Source organism: Melospiza georgiana, chromosome 11 (genome assembly GCF_028018845.1).
Source record: "Melospiza georgiana isolate bMelGeo1 chromosome 11, bMelGeo1.pri, whole genome shotgun sequence".
NCBI lineage: Eukaryota > Metazoa > Chordata > Aves > Passeriformes > Passerellidae > Melospiza > Melospiza georgiana.
In genome coordinates, this window is record NC_080440.1 from 16,477,831 (window position 1) to 16,497,151 (window position 19,321).

The 19,321-nt window shown below is 44.1% G+C and overlaps 1 protein-coding gene across 2 annotated transcripts in view; it reads left to right on the forward strand.

The window, feature by feature from the left end:
- The window catches only part of MAPKAPK3 (MAPK activated protein kinase 3), a 46,500-nt gene that overhangs the window by 21,029 nt on the left and 6,150 nt on the right, over nucleotides 1-19,321 (forward strand). For both annotated transcript variants that reach the window (XM_058032146.1, XM_058032147.1), the window contains exons 3-8: nucleotides 11,228-11,367; nucleotides 12,205-12,269; nucleotides 14,333-14,412; nucleotides 15,871-15,994; nucleotides 17,450-17,525; nucleotides 17,679-17,803. In XM_058032146.1, coding sequence (XP_057888129.1) covers nucleotides 11,228-11,367; nucleotides 12,205-12,269; nucleotides 14,333-14,412; nucleotides 15,871-15,994; nucleotides 17,450-17,525; nucleotides 17,679-17,803 — 610 coding nt within the window. The remainder of the gene's footprint in view (nucleotides 1-11,227; nucleotides 11,368-12,204; nucleotides 12,270-14,332; nucleotides 14,413-15,870; nucleotides 15,995-17,449; nucleotides 17,526-17,678; nucleotides 17,804-19,321) is intronic.

Genomic DNA, 19,321 nt, shown 5'->3' on the forward strand with positions numbered 1-19,321 from the left:
AGTAGCCCCTGCTTAGGAAGTGTTATATGGCCATAAATAAATAAATAAACAAAAAGCATTTTAGGTGACAGGAGAAGGATTAGCCCATGGAAGTTGAAATTGCCACCACCTGACAGGTCTTGGACAAAATCCTGCATATTAAGCAGGTGTCATCCAGATCTTCTGGGGTGTGGCATGATGTTCAAAATCTGCAATTTCCCCTTACCCCTGCAGTCTCCACCTGGGGATCTGTCTTCCCAGAAGAAGGAACAGCATCATGGCTGAATGCCTCCTCCCCTTGCCACTGCCTGCTGTGCAGTGTTGGAGCAGCTCTGTGGAGGGAGCAGCAGCTGCATGCTTGGACAGTCTGTTTCCCCTTCAGTGCAGGCATGTTTTCCTGTTCCCCTGGTGGGTCACATCCAGGAGAATGAGGCTGGATGAACACACATTGCCTCTGTGAAAGCATCACCTCAGGAGTCAGGAGCACTTCCATGGGGCAGCTGTTCCCAGGGCATTGATGTTAGCTGGAAGCAGGCAGGTGGCTCCTGAGTCCCTTTTCTGTTGCCCCAGCTCTGTCACTCCCTCCTCCCCCTGCCTCAGCCAGAGTCTCTCAGACATGCTGACTTGTGGAAGTGAGCCAACATTGCAGTGTACCACAGGCAGCTCCTGCTGCAGGGAGAGGAGGGGAAGGACAGTGCCTTAAGAAAGGGAGATGGATATGCTTCAGCCTGGAAGGATGAAAAGGATCTAATTCCTAGAATGATTCTTGTTTTTCATCAGTGCTTTTGCTACATCTCATTTTTCTGACCCCTGTGCATTCCTCTCAGCATGGTGCTGCTTTAGACGAGACATCAAAACATCAGACTTCCAAATATTCCTGAGATCCTCCTCCTCTTCCTTTTTCATGTACAGTCATGAGGCAGCCAACACAAGGCAGGAGGAGAGAGGAAATTATTCAGGAATGGGAAGGAAATGCTCTTGATTCTGGCAAAATAACACCCTTCCATTTAAGCTGCTCCTGCTCTGCTCTACCTTTGTGGTGTCTGACTGCTTCCTGTCAGCTGGCTGCAGGAAACATGGACCATTCCTCCCTAACCTCTGTCAAAAAAAATGGAACATGGATGTTGGGGAAGGAGCCCTCTGCTCACACCTCTCACTCCACAGCATATCCTGGTACAGGGAAAATCTTTAGAGTAGACAAGGTGGCTAAAAACTGAAATAAAGTGGGCAGCAAAATGGAAATCCCCTTCCCTTGGGATGACTGGGGAAGCAAAGTCTGCTTGCCTGGAGTAGCTGGAGCTGTGCCTCACCAGGATCAGGAGTTCTCAGCCATTGCAGGAGAGTCTGCAGGGCTTGGGTTCTCAGGCAGGCAGGGTGGGAGCCTGGCTGGGCTGGGCAGATGCCAGGACTGGATGGAGAAGGGGAGCTGTGGATTAGGAGGATGGGGCATTTACCTGGTGGGGGGGATCTTAATTAATGGAGGCTGGCAGGGTGTTTAAGGTTTCTGAAGGGAGATGTGAAGGAGTGTATGGCTTTGTATGAGCTGGCAGATCCCAGCTGTGGGCCAAGAAGTGTTTTCCAGCATTGTGGATATTAAAGAGTACTTCATCAAGTAATGAGTTCTGTAAGGCATTAACTGCTCCAGGAGTGTGCTGTGGGGCTTGAAAGGAAAGTCGTGCTGGGCTCTGCTGCCATTGTGACAAAGCAGAGCTGTAACCAGGGGTGGCTGAGCCAGTGCACCCAGAAAAAGCCATCAATGAGAATTGTAACATAAATTACAGTTTTACTGCAGTGTCACTTGCCTGTGTTGATTCCATCTGTTGAATTCCCCCTCCCCCTGGAGTATTTTTTCTTTTCTTTCCTTGCCTTTCCTGTGTACTGGTTTACTTAGCTTTAGAACATATATTCAGACAAAATAAGGACAAGAACTCTTGGGAGAACAATCTCCTTTTTCTCTTAATGGCTTCCTTTGCATTTCTAGCTCTGCTGAATGCTGCAGAGTTTTGTTTCTGTTCACAGGCACACTATTCTCTGTCATGTCGTGGCTGTACACAATAAGCAGTTCCAGGGTTCTTTCTGCCTGGAGGACCATTAAGCTTCCATCCACAGAGATATGGACTGAGTTGTGCCTTAGAAACAGGTTCAGATCTTTGCTTGAAAATGCCAACAGCAGAGCTTGCACAGACACGAGTGTGAAAACACACAGCAGTGATTTGAAGCACTAAAGAAACCTTACAGATGTCCTTGCTGAAGGCTTTAGGGCTTTGTTTTATTTTTGCAGAGGAGTTAAATTGCCACAGGTGACAGCTTTTAGGATGGAGTGTTTGATGTTGTGCTGGCCACAGTCACTCCAGTGAGATTCCCATAACTGGGTCAAATCTCAGTGTCTGCTGTGAGAGATGTGGAGCTGCTGTCAGTGCCCCTGATGTCAGGGACTTAGCAAGCCTTCCCTTGGACAAAGTAGATGAGCCCCATGGAATGGGTGGAGGAAGATTTGAGAGTTTTTGGTTTATTTCTGGGTCCTTTGGATGATTTAGGAGTACTGCATGCAGCAGGAGAGAGACACTGCTTGGCCATGCGACAGAATGCACAAATGTGGGTGTAGAGGAAGGAGATGTTGAGGAGGAACAGCTCTGTCTGAGAAAGAGCTGGCCTGGGGTGGCTCATTGCCAAGCTTTGCATGCATGGATGGCAGCCTGAAATTCATGTGGAAGGGGATGGGAAGTCAGCTAAAAGGGAGTTTAGGTGTGTGGGCAGTGGTATGACAGGACTATCTTTGTTCTGAATTTCTCTGCCAAATGATGGGACCAAGGAGGAGAGCAGGGCTGCAGGTGTGGGGGGATGCTCTTTAAGGTGTCAGCTGTCCCAAAATGGGGCTGGTGTTCAGAGAAGGGTGGAAAGACAGACACATGGCAAATGGCCACAGCAGGAATCCAGCAGGCAACCCAAAGAGCCTCTGTCAAGGCCTTCCTGGAAATTCCTGAGTGATTTATCTTCATGACTGCAGTCACATATGCAAAAAATACAGAGAAAGGCTGGGGGACAGCTCACGTTTCTCTCAGAGAATACTGTTATCTGTGCTTAATGAGATTAAACATGTTCCTCATTGCTACCTTGTTAGTGTTATCTTTTACCTTGCTTAGTATTATCACATCTCTGTTAATTTTCATACTGCTGATTAGAGCAAAGGCTAGGAAAGAGAACATCAGACTTGGATGTTCTCAGTGCCTTCTGCCACATCCTGCTCCAGCAAAGCAGTGTCGTGGCTTACTAATGCTGGTATCATGGCCCTGCTGTCCCACACAGCAGTACAGGTAATTTTCATGGCAGTTAGAACTGAAATTGGAGCACTCAGAATAAAATCTATATTTGTTCTTTCCCCTTCTTTCTGTGGAAAACGTGTGCAGAATGTCACTACTAGTTAGGTATGCTGTAAAGGAGTTTTGGTTTTATTAAAGAAAACAGAGGCTTAAGACAAAAATATAGCAAAATATAAGAGAAATGGTAGGGGATAACATATTATTGGGAGGAGGAGGGATTAGGGTTCAAATGGAGCTTAGGAACTGTGACTGTCAGTACTAGGAAGCATGTGAGAGAGAGGGTCAGACATGTTCCAGCCCATTTCATGGCCACAGAAAGTGCTGGTGTATTCTGGAGGTGTTGCTGCATCAGTCATTGCACAGAGGAACATCAAAGGTAATGAAATACAACTGGCACTTCAGAAAATAGAGGTTTCTTTGATTGCCATAGTTCTTGTGGAAATCTGTGTCTCAGACTGGCCCCAAGACAACTGTGAGTCCTGTCCAGGCAGGATGTGTCCTCATTGTGGGAGATTTCACTATGGCAGGTGTCAAAAGTGTTTGCTATGGGGTACATCTCAAAGTTTTAAGTGATCCCTTATTTGCTTTGATTCAAGACATGAAGGTCTTAGACATCTGGAAGATGAAAACTGTAGTCTTGAATTTACTTTAGTGTTCTATGAATAGCTGAAGTCACAGCAGAGGGAAAGTTTGACTGGCTGAAGATGTGAGGAAGTGCCACAGTGTCTTGTACTGCTGCAGTTTTCTTACACAGCAAAGTTTCACAGGCAAGGTTCATTCATTTTGCTCAGCCAAGGATTGAGTTGTATAAATTACTGAAGCCAAGTCAGCTGGCTCCTTGTTATCAGAATTTATGAACTCATGGCTGGCAGGAGTGAAGTTTGTGTTGAGGGGTGGGTTTGGATTTTTCTTCTTTTTTTTCCTCTTTTTTCCTTTCCCTTTTCAAAGACAAACCTCATATCAGACACTTGAGTAAAATTACAAGGTAAGAAAGGTCATAATTTTCAGCTGAAATTTTAGATTTCCTTTTCCTCAATTTGGAAATTTAGGAAGAGTGAAAATAGTGGCAGAGCTAGAGATTATTTTATTTTAATCACAGATTAGCATGTCTGGGTTTTGGAAAGGGCTTCACAGCAGGTCTCCCCAGCTGCTGGATATTGACTGCAGGTGTTGAATGCAGTTGTCAGTGCTGGCTAAACAGCATTTTGTGGTAGAAATTGCCATCAGGAGAAGGTAGAGAGAGGAGCTGGTTTTTAGGCATTCTTGTATAAACAAGTGTTGGAGGATGTTCCTGTCTGGTAGCAGCATGTTAGTAGCTGTTGGTAATTTATTTTTCTTCTAAAATCCATTTGCAGTGTTTTGAATACAACAGAAGCCACATGCAGCTGGTTTGTAGCCTGTCACAACTGAGAATAGCTGGAATCTTACAGTGCCAGTAGGAATATTTTTCCATCCACACAGAACAAGCACAGTATTAAAATACAAAGTAATATTATGGTTCTAGCAAAATACACAGCATGCTTTTTATTTAAATCTCTATATACCCCATGGTATTGAGTGTACAGTTGCATGTGTTTGGCACTGCAGTTCAAATACATTCATGTAAGATTATCAAAGTATCAGCAAAGTCACTTCTCTTTGTGGGCATTTTGGCTCATTTTTGTGCTTCCTTTTATGTCAACCTCACATGTGCAAGGGGATACCTTTGAAATGTATCCTGGCCCCCAGCCTTGCCATTTCAGCTTCATTCCCTGTATCTCCACTAACGTTTATGAGCAAAGACAGCTGACCTTTGCAGGGTGAATGGCTAGTTGCATGTGTAATTAGAGCATTAATAGAGCTGTGTCTCATTTATTTACCTCAGGTTGTAGAGGGCCTGCTGGTGACTCCAGTACTGCTACAATAAATAAAATTCAGAAACCACACCAAAGTTATTTTTGAGAGACCTGGTTGATTTACTGCAGGAGAGAGGCTTGGAGCAAAATAATATTTATGTGGTGTGTGCTCTCTGGGGATGGAGAAACAAGAGTGAGCAAAGTTCTTCAGCAGACTTGCTGTACATCCAGTGCTCAAACTCTTAGAAGAAAAAGAAAAATCTCTCTGTTAAACTGTTCTTTTTCTCTTTGTCCATTCCACTCTTTTCTCCTGTTTTCCCTTTACAACATGTGTGTAAGGAATTTGAAGTGGGGTGTGTCAGCAGGGAGCTGATTTCAGCCTGGCTCTCACTCCACGTGCAGAGAATCTTCCCCGAGTCCTTTGCACTTTGGCTTGTGCTGGCAAGGCCCTAAAGATCTGCTGCACTTCTGCCATTTCCAGGAGCAGCTGAGTAGAGACTGGAAGAGTGGAGGGAAGAGGTGGGTAGAGAAAGGCCCTTCAGGGCAGGCAGTACAGCCCTGACACTGTAGGTGAGGGAAAGGATTCAATACCACAGGCAGGAGTGATAGAAAATTGTGCTGCTCACTGTTGTTCCTGTTATTAGCTTGTAGAATTCCACCTTTGGGATTGACTGTCTGTCTGAGCCCCATGGAGAGGACAGGGAATGCCAGCTTGGCCAGCTCTGTAGGAATTGGGATGACAGTTTTGTTTCAATAAAGCCTCCAAGCAGGTTTCATTTCCAACAGCCAAAGCTGGATTTGAAATAACAGCAGAAAAGTGAAAGGTTTACAGATGACCCTCCACCTGTGCCTGCCCTGGTTTTAGCCCTTAGACTGATGCTTCAGTGCTAAATAATTCCAGCAGAAGTGTGTTGTGTTGCTTCCATTTCAAAGAGCAGAATGGGTGCTTCCTTGGAGGTTTGCAGGAGTGGATTCCCACTGCTGCCATTGCAGGCACACTCATGGCTCGTGCTGCAGCTCCACTGAGGATGGGCACTGCTGATGTGTGAGGAAGGAAACCTTGATCATTTCAATTCCTTGAGTGCTCTAACACAAAGCATGGCTTTATCCCTTCTGAAGAGACCTGGAAACAGATAAAGATTATTAACATTGAATTAGAAGATATATTGGAAATAATCAGAATGTAATAAAAGACAAAACATCCAAAGCCATACTGATAGCTCTTTTTTCTTTCCTTTTTTCTTTTTTTCCCCCCTTTACTTTTAGTAGCATAGGGGAGGGAGGGGATGAAAGAAACATTATCCAGGCCTCTTTTTGCCATCTAACCCTCTTGAATAAAGAATGACTGGAAGAACTGCTCTGCTGCAAATGGTATCAGGTTCTGTGCATCACTGTGAATTCAGCTCCCAAGGCTTATTTGTAGGACTCAGCATTTTTGTAACAGCCACACACAAAGAAGAAAGCAGGGAAAAAGCCCCTACATTGAACCCCTTAGACCTTTTATTTCCCAGCTAGAGACATAAATAAGCCACACATAAGTGCCTATATGTCAGTATTGCATGCTGAGGAGCCTTAGGACTGAAAATTTCTGCAGGTTCCATTTCTGTTTTAAGCATGGGAAGCCTTCATGTGAGGAAGATAGCAGAGAGACTATAAAACTGATTGTCTTGTGAAGGGCAGTTCAGATTCTGAAACTGGTGCATATAAGAAAGGCATGGTTGCAGTGTCAGATGCTGCTTTGTTGTAGCACATGGAATAGATGAGAACTGAGCCTGTAACTCTTCTAATCCAAGCACAGAGCCTGTTTGGAACTAGGAAGAACTGCTGAAGTTTAAAATAAATAAAAAAGTATAGTGGAGGTCTTAATCTCCTATTAGGGAGCAGACAGCAGATCTGACAGGAACCTGTGTAATCTGGCAGTGCAAATTAAAGTTACTGAGAAGTGGTTGTTTCCTGTCCTCAGCCTGTTCCCTCCCCAGGCCCATGGATATCTTGCCTCTCAGTTGTTACAGTTTCAGAGTCCAGAAGATCACTTGGCACTCCCTGGAGCCCTGGGATTATTTCCTGTATAGATCAGGCCATTAAGGTATGAGGACTCCTGCTGTCCCTCCTTGTGTATACCACACTGAATCAATGCAGAAGCTATTAGAAGATACTGTGTCACTTCTTTTTGTTTCTTTTCTTTTTTGTTTCTTTTTTTTTGTTTGTTTCTTTTTTCCTTTTCCTTTCCATCAAGAAATTCTGCAGTTCAGAATTTGTTTGGCAGGTGCTCCCCAGCCAGGCCAATGCCCCAGAATAAGAGTTCAGGCCTCCCTGCACTGCCCTGGCCCTGAGCTGGCAGCACATCCTGGAGTGTGTGCTGGCATCTGCCCTCTTGTTCCTCAGGAACAGCCTGAGCACTCCCACTGTGCTGCTCTTTTCCCTCTTCAGCTTTTTCAGATATTGTGTGGATCACATCCTGTACTTTCCTACCTTCCATCCATCACCCCATTTTTTATGACCTCCCTGTTTCATCTGCTGCTCTTAGGCAGTGTTTGGTGATGCTGAGCTCCAGCAAAGCTCCAGTTTTGTACTGAGCAGCTCCTGGTGCAAACTGTCTTGTCTGACCACACACTCATGGAGCTGTGCAAAGGCTGCTGTGCTTGTGTCTCATGAGGAATTGGGAGCATTTCTCTTGGGGTTGGTGTGCTTTTGAAATTGGGCTGTTCATGATCCTGCCCACAGCCTATCGTGACATGCTGTGACTCAGGTGAACCCAGAGGGAGCTTTAGGGCAGGACTGGGGGCTCCTGTGGGCAAAGCTGCTCTTGCCTCAAACCAGCAGCACTGGGAAACTGATCTGAAGTTCTGGGTTTGTTCACAACAGCCTCTGCACTTTTGTACAGTGTCAGGGAACCTGGCTGAAGCCTTATCAAAGCTATTGCAGCAATAGACATAAAGCTGCTCTTTGGGCTCAGGAAGATGGCAAAATACCCATTTAAGTTCTTTGCAAGTTTGTGGTATTTAATCACAAGTCTAAAATTTTAGACTGTGTTCCTAAATCATCACCTAAATTTTGCAGAAATTGGTGCTTTCAACCTTACACAGCTTTCATTTTACAAGTGTCTATGTCTATAAAATGTCTTAAAAGGTACAGTTCTGCCTTCCAGTTTTAGACATAAAGAGAAGATTTAATTTATTTTTGAAGTTCAGAAAGAGAAATCCAAAGGTTAACAGTTGGTTGATATATCAGATGTTACTTGGTATGTGTTTTTGCTCTTTATTTTTGAATTTCCCTTTCTCTGCTCCTGCAGGTGTCATCTTGACATGAGTACATTCAATCTTGGCACAAAAAAGTGTACAAAACTTACTTGAAGTGTGGAGAAAAGAAACTGCAGCATCCTTGTGTGCATCCAAATGCTTGTAAAAGCTTTTCAGAGAGGGAGAATTGAATTCTTTGAAACACTTTTCATAAGCACTTGGTACAAACCTGAAAAATAGCATCTCTGTGCCTTGTGCAAGCACAGCAGACACAGATGATAGTGCAGTTACATTAGTATAGAGAATGGGAATGTCTGATCAGTGGCACAGGATAGAGCAGAAGCTTTTGGAAGCTCCAAAGTGGCTTTAATCCAGTAATATCCAAACACTGAACACTGTAAGGCCTGGTTAGTCCTGAGGGTGTTTGGGCTTTACTGTGGCACATGTCATTTAATGAACTTTTGAAGAGACCTCTAGGCAACAGCCCAAACTCAGAAGGGCAGAGGGGAAAATTCTGCTGGACAGTCCTAGTGAGCTAGAGCCCAGTGGCTGTGAAGGAAAGGCTGCTGAAAGGGCTGGTGGCTGAAAGAAGCAAAGCAAGCACACTGGGACTCACTAGCAGGCTCTTTGTCCACATTGGAGCCATGTCTCTCTTTAGGAAGTGATTTCTGTTGGAAATGAGGCCAGAGCCGGGCTGGAGCAGGAAGGAAGGGGCAGACAGTGATCCCCAAGGGCGTGCTCTGGGTGCACAATGAGAGCCCTGCAGGAGGAGCTTGGCTGCCAGGGCAGTGCCCTTGGCCAGAGAGCTCCTGCAGCCCCTGCTCTGCTGGAAACCTGGAGCTGTGCAGGAGCTCTGGGGCCAGGGTGGGCTCAGTGCAGCTGCACACTCGGCTGCAGGGCCAGCTGCCCTCCTGAGCCCACTTGTGCCCTCCTGCAGCCTTCCTGTGCTTCTCAGAAAAACAAAAATGTGCCCTCAGCAGAGGAGCACTTGTCACACTTTTGCTGTTCCTGGCCTGGAACACAAGCATTTACCCTCCTTCCAGTCATTCCCAAGCACTTCCCCAGCATTGTATGAAGGGCTACAGACCTTTCCTGCTATGATCCTTTGTCTGCTCTGCTGAAAGGGATGCTGAAGCACCAAACAAGTGTAAGATTTTTTCCCCCAGTGATGTAAATTGTCTTTATTGAAGTCAATAAAGAAAACAGAATTTGCATCTTCCTTCCTGTGACCTTTCAAAAACGTGTTTACCTGTATTGAAGGTGCCTGTGACACCATTTATGGCTTAACTTGGCTATTGAATGGGAGCAGTTTCTTGCTCTGATTCATAGGTCCCTAATGACAGGTTACATGTTAATTCTTGTTTTCAGCAATTATCATGCACTTGTGTTTTCACTGGAACCTAATAGCAAACGTGAGTGGAAAGAGCTTCAGGCTAAGGCCTAATAGTCATCAATGGTACTTTTTATTTGCCTGTCTGAAAACAGTTGTTGTGAGCCTTTTCTAACATAAATATATCAGAGGTGTTTGTTCTTTACTTGTTTTTTATTCTGTTTCACTACATTTAACAATGCTTTATATAGCATCAGTTTTGTTGCTGCTCCATCATCACCATGATTATTACCATAGGGCATTCCATCTCCAACTCAGATCACAGCTGCATTGTGCAGGAGCTGTACAAATGTGCAGTAAAGGGAGGGTCTGTCACAAAGTGTTAGTGCTGTCTGGAGAGCTGAGGCAGAGAGGAGCAGGCACGATTCAGCAATGTGTCCCTACTGCACAAAGCTCAGTTGTGGTGTTGGGTACAGAGCAGGGCTTCAGACAGCAGGGGACACACTTCTTGTGCAGAGCTTGCAGGATCAGGAAGGATGAGCTCTTGCTGCCCTTCTAGAGATCAGTGCCTTTAAAATAAACTGGCCTTGCATGTGACAGAAAAAAGTTCAAGCATCTAGATAGCCAAAGGTCCCTTTCTTACCTTGGTGGGGTTAGAAGCGTGTGTAATATTTAAGAAGCACATTCAGAGTCACTGTAAAAGTCCTCATTGTTTCAAATCTCACTTAACTTACAGGATTTGCACTGCACCCACCTGGAGGTCTCTTCTGCCTCCAGCAGCTGGGAGCAGGTGGGAGAGTTATTGTTCTTAGCAGGAGGATTCTCTGTTTAAAAGTTTTGCAAACACATAAGAAAAATTTGCTGTTTTCCATCCAGACGTGGGTAAGATAGACCTGTCTCCATCTCAGGTTCAAAATCCCTCCTTGTGGTGGTGTTCACAGGGGTCCCAGGATGAGGGAAGAGATGAGAATGTTGACTCCATGTTTCAGAAGGCTGATTTATTATTTTATGATATATATTATATTAAAACTTTACTAAAAGAATAGAAGAAAGAATTTCATCAGAAGGCTGCTAAGAATAGAAAAGAATGACAACAAAGGCTTGTGGCTGACTGAGACAGTCCAGACAGCTGGGCTGTGATTGGCCATTAATTAGAAACAGCCACATGAGACCAATCCCAGATGCACCTGTTGCATTCCACAGCAGCAGATAATCATTGTTTACATTTTGTTCTTGAGACTTCTCAGCTTCTCAGGAGAAAAATATCCTAAGGAAAGGATTTTTCAGAAAATATCATGACTACACCTCCTCACTGTCATTCAAGGCCCTTCCAGCTCTAAGGGACCAGTTGTTTCTGTATTCAGTCTAACAAGCTGGACAGCCCAGAGAAGGTGAAAATGTCATGATGGATTCTCATCCTTTGTCTGGAGAAGTTTTCCTCATGTGGAGCTCATCTCTGGGGTTGGTGCCAGTTGCAGCAGGACCCTGGTGCCTCCCTGACTTTGCTCTGCTCTTTCTCCACAGCTCCTGTACGACAACCCCAAGGCGCGGCAGGAGGTCGAGTATCACTGGAGAGCCTCGGGGTGCCCTCACATTGTCCATGTCCTGGATGTGTATGAGAACATCCACAATGGCAAGAGATGCCTGCTCATTGTCATGGAATGGTAGGGACCAGCAGCAGCCCCTCACCAGGCACTGCCTTGGGAGGGATGGAGGGAGGAGGAGAATGGGAGAATGTGTTGGCTCAGGTGGCAGCTGGGAGATTTCTCAGCAGCACAATTTTGATTTGCACAGGAAATCTCTTGTTCCCTTTATGGAACTGATAAGGAAATCAGTGCAGCTGCTCCAACCATCCTGTGTGCTGGAAGAATGAGGAGCCTTTACCAGAAAATAAATTTTCATTGCATTCCATAGCAATTGTCCTCATTAAAGCATTGACTGATTAATACACCTTTGAAAGATGTCTCTATCAATACATTCTGCTTTGGTCGTGATCAGCTTCCAAGTTCAGGTGTAAATCCAGTGATCCATTGTGATCTGTCTTGTCATAACTACTTTCACTCTAACTTTCCCTCTTCTCTCCCTAGCCTCCAATACTACAGTTATTGTCCTTTTCACTGAGGACAAATTAATAATTATTTTAGATGTCTTTGCTTCTTTCTTTTTCTTCCCTTTACATGAAACAAGATTATTGTCAGCTGCCCAGTGCCTGCATATCTGACTGCCCATCTTTGTGTGTCATGTTCCCTATGATAGGGTCTATCAAACTGAAAGCATCAAAACTCCCTGGTCTTATTTTGTTTTCTATTTATGCCATATCAGAATGGCTTTCTGCATTGATGTGAGTGAGTGTGATGTTTAGGAAGCACTGGCATAGGAGGCAGCCTGTAATCTTTATTTGTTCCTGCTGTGGTTCCATGAGATTATATGGATGCACAGTCAGGTGTTAATTTTGTCCTTTCTGCTAATATAAGGTGGGGGTTTTGTGTTCTTTGTTTCAGCATGGAAGGAGGAGAGCTGTTCAGCAGGATCCAGGAGAGAGGAGACCAAGCTTTCACTGAGAGAGGTAAAACATTGCAAGTTTAATTTTAAAGTTTGTGAAAGACTTTTCTTTCTTCTCCATTTCTCTGCCCTCTGTTTCCTTTTAGGAATTTTTCTTTGATTTTATCTATGGTGGTGTTTGTTGTTATTATTGTTATTTATCTCACTGTGTGTTAAGAGTGATTTTGAAAAGTTCCCAAGAACCAGGAATTATGAGAATTGGCCAAGTTCAGGCAAAATGTGGAAGGTTTAGAGAAAAATCTTTCTACAAATCTGCTCAGCTTTTTCATTTCTGTACCCTGGGAGAGTCTGTTCCTCTGATCCCTGGTCCTGTGCCAGAGCACCTCTGCCATGATCAGTGCAGCTCCTGCTGGGATCTCTCTCTGGCTGTCCCTCAAGCAGCAGCACTGGGTCATGAGTGTAATGAGCAAATCACATCTGATGAAATATCTCCTGTTCAAGGGTTTTAAAGCACTACTTGAAAGGAAGTGTTATTAACCACACTGTAAACAAACCTGCCTGTCTCTAGGAGGGAATAAGCACAGCCCTGCCATGAGGCAGGGACAGAGCTTGCCCTAGACTAGTCTTGCCATTTTTATTGTCTTTGCTATTTATTATTGACAGAGAACCACAGGTCCCATTGACCATGGTTCTCCTTGCCCCCTCACAGCAGACCAGCGCTCGTTTCTGCTCAAAGTGAAACCATTCATATTTGTAAGGTGATAGTGTTTGTAACTATTGGCCTGACAAAATGATTAGAAGCAGAAAAATACACACCCAGGCTTTTAAATTACTGTGACTTATTTTACAGGTCTGGTTTAGAGGCCAGTCTGTTTTCTTTTTGTGTGTTTCCTAGCCTGGGATGAATCCTTTCTAGTCCTGTTAGAGACTTGTGCAGGGAAAATAAGCATTTTTAGCAACTTTATTTGTTCTTCCCTAAAGTCCGAATTCCAGGGAGAAAACTGATTCCGTGAATTTTAGCAACTGCACTCTACTAAAAACGTTACTTTTCTACATTACAGAGCATTGTATAGCATAATTACTTACTCAGAAATCACCTGGTTAAACAAAAAAACCACTTTCATTCTTTCCTGAGGTGAATGAGCCCTGTGCCACTGGATTCCCCAGGTTCACTGCCTGTTTATATAGCCACAGCTTCCCATTAGGACCAGGAGGGAGGAGGCTGTGCAAGGTTTTCCCCAAAGAACAGGAGTGTTTCTGCATTCTGATTGTCCTTGTCTGAGATGGTATAGTTTCACTCTCAGGCCATGTGATAAAGGATTCCAGGTTGCAGTACAAGTTCTGCCTATGCAGAGCCCAGAGGGTCAGGTTGAAGTTTCTGTTGTTTCCCTGTCAATGGAGATGTGATATAATGCTCACATGGGAATGTCATTCTTGCTCTGAAACCCCTCCCTGTGTAACTGAACCCTTCCAGACTCCCAGAGCATTGCTGTTGCAAGGTAATTCCACCACTAGAATTTCCCACTGGGGCTATGTTAAATTCTTGAAACATTATTTCAAAGGTGGCAGTTTGGCCTTTGCTGAATAGAACTGTTGGTTTTGTTCCTCCTGATGAAAAACTTCTAAAGACAGTGAGGAATTAAAAGGTGACCTATCCTAAAATTACTATATTGTTATGTTGCTCTATTTTTAGAATCTGATAGATCATCCCCCTGAACTAGAAGCTGAAAGTTAAATTTCTGTCTGAAACAACCAAGGACATGTCCTGGACAATCAGAGATAGGTTCTTGCTGGGGCTCCTTTTCTTAACAGTTGCTGCTTGTGTACCTGCTCTGCTCTTGCTGCTTTTTTTGGTGAGCAAATTAAAGCACGAATTTCCAAGTTCCTGAGGAGTCTGAGCTGTTGGGCTGCAGTTCCTGCTCAGGAGGAGGCTGAGCAGCCAGGCAGTGGGGGCTCAGTACCTGCAAACCCAAAACACAGCTGTTAGGGCTAATTTTAGGGTTTCTCTCGTCCTGACGCTTGCCCCATGTTCCAGCAAGCTGTTTGTAAGCCATGAGCATTCCCAAGCATGTCCCTGAATTCCAGTGGGAATGTTAATGTGACCTTTCTCTAAAATTGTATTTATAGAGGCCTCTGAAATAATGAGAGACATTGGGACAGCCATCCAGTACCTGCACTCCATGAACATTGCACACAGAGATGTCAAGGTGAGCCCCAAGGGGTGTGGGCTGGGGAATAGAGCTTATGGCAGGAGGAAACTTGGGCAGCAGTGATTTCAACAGAGCTGGGAGTGCAGTCAGATGGTCAAAGTGTTCCTGCTCCTCTGCCAGTGTGAGAAAGGATTTGCTCACTAGTTTGCAACTAGTCCAAGGTTGGAATATTCATGTGTGCTAATGCCTTCCAGTTGTGTACGGAATGCAGAAAAATCTCATGATAGTCAGATGCTTAGTTAAAGAGGTACTGCCCACTTGCAATCCATTAGCAAGAAAATAGCACTCCTTCAAGTGAACCTGTAACTTATAGATGCCTCTATGTATAGTCTTTTCCAGTTATTAGTTGCTTTCAGCATCATACTTGTATAAAAAAAAAAAAAAAAAAAAAAAATCCACAAAAACCCCAAGCAGCACAACCCCCTTCAGAAAAAGGCGAAACTTCTGGGAGGAACAATATCAATTTCATGCATTTAACCCACTTCAATAAGTGTGTGAATATCTGGGAAAATAGGCAGATCTCAGTTACTGCCAGCATTTAATGAGGTAAAATTTGCACCCCAATCTCATTGTAGGTGTTTGTCAGAGTTAGTAGGGCTGTATTTTGTGTAGGGCTGTATTATATGTAGGGCTGTATTTTATGTTCAGGCTCTGAAGTGCTCAGCACAACAAAGCCAAGCTTGCTGCACTCTGGCATTTCCAGTGCAGGGACACAGCAGGGGATGGAATGTGCAGGACAGCAGTGCTTGTAATGATAGACTGAGACATCAGATCAATTCCACAGGTCTGAGCTGGTGGATTTTCTACAGATGTTTGTGTGTTTAGCTGGAGGGAGAGCTGACACATCATGGTGTCACCAGGGGGTAAACTGGGAAATGACTTGAACTAATTGGAGATAATGGAAATACCCTGTTGTCCCTGTTCTGGAGCACAGGAGCTTGTATTTCCCTCTGTGCCACTTCTGCCTGTGTGGAGTGTGGAGCAAGAGTGGAATTACCTCAGGTTTCAGGAGACAGAGGAGGGGGGGCAGCAAAGGGCCTCTGTCTGTATCAGTTAATTCTGATGGAGCTGTGGCAGTTGCTTGTGGGGGCTTTGGCTGAGGATTTCCCTTGTCCTGCCCCTGGGGTGCTTGAGGCTCAGTGTGATGTCAGATCAGCTGCTGTCACCACACAGATCAGTTCCAGGAAGTGCAGGGAACTGGGAGAGGTTCAAGAATCCAGACTGGATGCCCACTGGACAGGGTTTTGTGGTTTTCTCTCCCAAATAACCTTGCTAAGAAGGATGTTGATGCTTAGCCTGAGGAGAAGTGCTGCCTGTTGGGAAGGAACTTGCTGTATGTTTGATGGGGTTGTGACAGAAGTAAGAAGACCTAAATGGTGGTGGTGGATTTGACCTGTCAGCTCATTAGAGACATCTCTTCATTGTCCTGTTTGTCCTCTTTTGGTGGCCTTCCAGCCTGAAAACCTGCTTTACACATCTAAAGACAAAGATCCTGTGCTCAAACTCACAGACTTCGGCTTTGCCAAAGAAACCACTGTAAATGCACTGCAGACCCCCTGTTACACTCCTTATTATGTGGGTGAGTTATCCAAGGCACATTTCTTCTGTGTTTCTGTCATTCCTTCCCTTGCAGTGGGTGGGAAATCTTCTATTCTGGGTGTAATGTGAAGTGTTAGCCTCCAGGATTTAAGCTGGGATCCAATCCAAACCTGAAGTCTGGTTCCAGTACAGTTCAGTGCTCCTGCTTTCTGCCTTGGTGACAGAAGAAAAAGCCTTCACAAGATATACAAATGGAGATACACAAGGAGAGAGAAGGAATTCCTTCTGATTACACATGAAGTAATCCTGGTGTTTCCTCTGAATGATGCAATAAAAGCCATAATTTGAATTGAGCTTTGTGATATTTGGGGATTTCTGTGCTAAACTTCCCATAGGTTAAATTAAAGCAATAAGAGAGAAGAGTATTGCCTCAGCTGTAAACCTTCTTTAAGCTGGCAAATTGAGGAATTAGTAATGAAGAACCAACATGACTTAATCACAGCAGAATTTTTCCTTCATTTTTTCCAAAGTTGAAGCACTGTGTAATGAATGCCACAGCAGACTGTCCTTCATGCACTCATTTTAGTCTTGAGTTAATAGTCATTCATCACATGGTTTGACTGGGGCAGTCCATGCTTGGAATTTCTTTGCTGGGAAAAGGACTTAATTTGTTTGAAAAATTACTTCTCTGATAAAAGTTTGTATAGTTTTCTGTATTGGAAGAGACTTATTCACTGGGAGCAGATAATCACATTAGCAATACTCCTTTTTTTTATGCCTTCTTCTGTATTTTTGTGAGCTGGGTTTAGTGATAAAATGTTAGGGAGTTTACACACGTATGTTTTTTATGCCTTTATATTTGTGTATAAACAAGCTGACATTTCCCTTCTCAACACCTTTTTATAAACCAGCATGATTGCTCATATGTTTAAAGAATAATTTTCCTTACAAAATCAAGCTCCCTGGCAGTTTACCTGCCCCAGGGGACAAAAAAATCCCCTCTAAATGTATCTCTGTCTAATTTTGTTACTTAGTGGAAAAAATATAATGCTCTGGAGGCCAAAGAAAAATACAGTGCCCTGTAGCTGCTGGAGCTAAACACACCACCCAGGTATCATTCAAAATTTTATCACAGCTCCAGTAGGACCTTTCTATTCTGATTGCTGGAACATATGCTCCTGCCTCTTTCAGTGCAGTGTCTCCCTGCACACATTTAGCTGTAGCTCCTTCTGCTTTTTGGTAATCTTAGTACTCCCTTGAGCAGAGAGACACCAAGGTGAGGAGTAGGGCATTTTTCCAGCTCTGTTCCTCCTTTTTAAAACTACTTTAAATGCCTTTAGGAACTTGTCAGTCAAAAGTGGTACCCAGTTCCTGCAGTGAGTTGTGGTTTTTAATGCCTCTGATACCTGTTGCTGAAGTGCTGCTACTTACAAAATAATGGAGATGAAGAGAAATACCTGGTACTCTGTTTACCTGTGATTTTAATCTTCTTCAGCCCCAGAAGTCCTTGGTCCTGAGAAGTATGACAAATCATGTGACATGTGGTCATTGGGTGTCATCACATATATTCTGTAAGTATTTGGGAAGGAACTTGTTAAATCTGCACTCACAAGTAATTGTTCACTGTGATCTGCAGCCTGCAGTAGAATATAAGCTTGAATAAAACATTTTTAGAGGTGAAAGGACTCCCCTAGTTATGAAAACTCCTTTGTCCACTCTTACAGGCTGTGTGGGTTCCCTCCATTCTACTCCAACACCGGTCAAGCCATTTCTCCAGGGATGAAGAGAAGAATTCGGATGGGGCAATATGGATTTCCCAATCCAGAGTGGGCTGAAGTGTCAGAGGAAGGTAAAAATCCTCCCTGGTGCTGATGAGTGGGAGCATGGTGGTGTGCAGTGCTGCAGTGCTTACAAAGAGACTATTTCTAAAAATCTGTCTGAGCTTTTGTTTCCCTTTCCTCTACAATTTAAATCCATTTTTTGTAAGGTGCTACAGAGAACGACTGGGAACTGAGATACCAGCCAGCAACCTCTGTGCTACAAAAAGCAAATGACTACTGAAAACCTTCTTTCAAAATCCAGCTAGTGCTAGTGAATGCTGATATTAAACCCTCTTGAAACAGAAGACTCTAATCCTGAGAAAGGAGACAGCCTGGACAGCTCCAATGCAAGCTGAGCTGGAAGAAAGGCAAACTCTCTTAAGAATTTATTCAGTCTTTGCCCTCCTTGGTGATCCAGCCAGCAAGGATGGCAAGTTTTCATGTTAGCTTTTTGGGATGTGGGAATTTGCTAGCTGCCACTTAAATCAAGGTCAACAATTTATTTTGTATAAGTCATTGATCAAAAGCTGCTGGGCTCAAATCAGTGTCCTGAAAGTGGGTATTTTTGATTCCCTCTTATCCTGCCAGTCTCATAAGCTGGAAGTCTCACCTGCCTGTCATATTAAAGAGAAGGGTCAGCAATATCTGGGCTTATCTGTTTTTCTTACAAGCCCTTTATACTGCTGTGATCCTGGTTTTGTCTGCTGTTCAGCAGTAACAAATCATCCTTGGACCCTGCTGTGCTCTGTGGCATCTTCACCCCTCACGGCACCTCATGGCTGTGTGCAGCACAGCCTGCTGAACATTGTTGAGGGAGATGTTTTAGTCATGGGTTTCTGGCTAAATATTTTCTCTGCTTTGGGTCTTGTTCATATTCCAACAGTTAAAAACAGGCTAGAGGAGCTTGGTGAGAGAACATGCACTTGCACTGTGTGTGGGTTTCTTTGTGCTTGTGTGGATGGACACAGGGGCCCTCTACCTTCCATCCTATAAGATCATCTCATCTGTGGGTGTTCTTTAGGCTGATGAGGCACCTGCAGGAGGATGCTGCTTTTTCCCCCTGTGTTGTGCTGTCCTTGTCCTTTGCAGCCTCTCTCAACAAATCAAACTTGTACCTCTGGCAACTTCTTACAAGCATTTAGTCATCTTGCATGTGATGTTCCTAAAAGAGAACTCCTTTTTAGAAGTTCTTACAGGTTTCCTAAGGAAATTTTGTGTAAGTCTCAAATATGGGCTTCCTTTGGATGCAGTGTTTCCAGTCTGTCCACCCACATTCATGGAACTCTTGTCTAGCCTCTCACCATCTCATATCTCAGTTATTAGTGCTCTTGCTTTGGCAAATCCCATGTTCACAGAAAGCTGCTGCAAAGCCAGTTTGTGCAATCCATTTATTTGACTTTTTTGTCTTTATAGTGGCCTCTCAGTTGGCAAAGTTCATTGTTCCTTTTTTCCACAGCCTGTGCTAGTGTTCCATCATTTCTCAAAACATCAGCTTGTGTATTCATTCAGCCCATAATGCCCAGCTTGTTGCCATCTTTGAGGCAGGC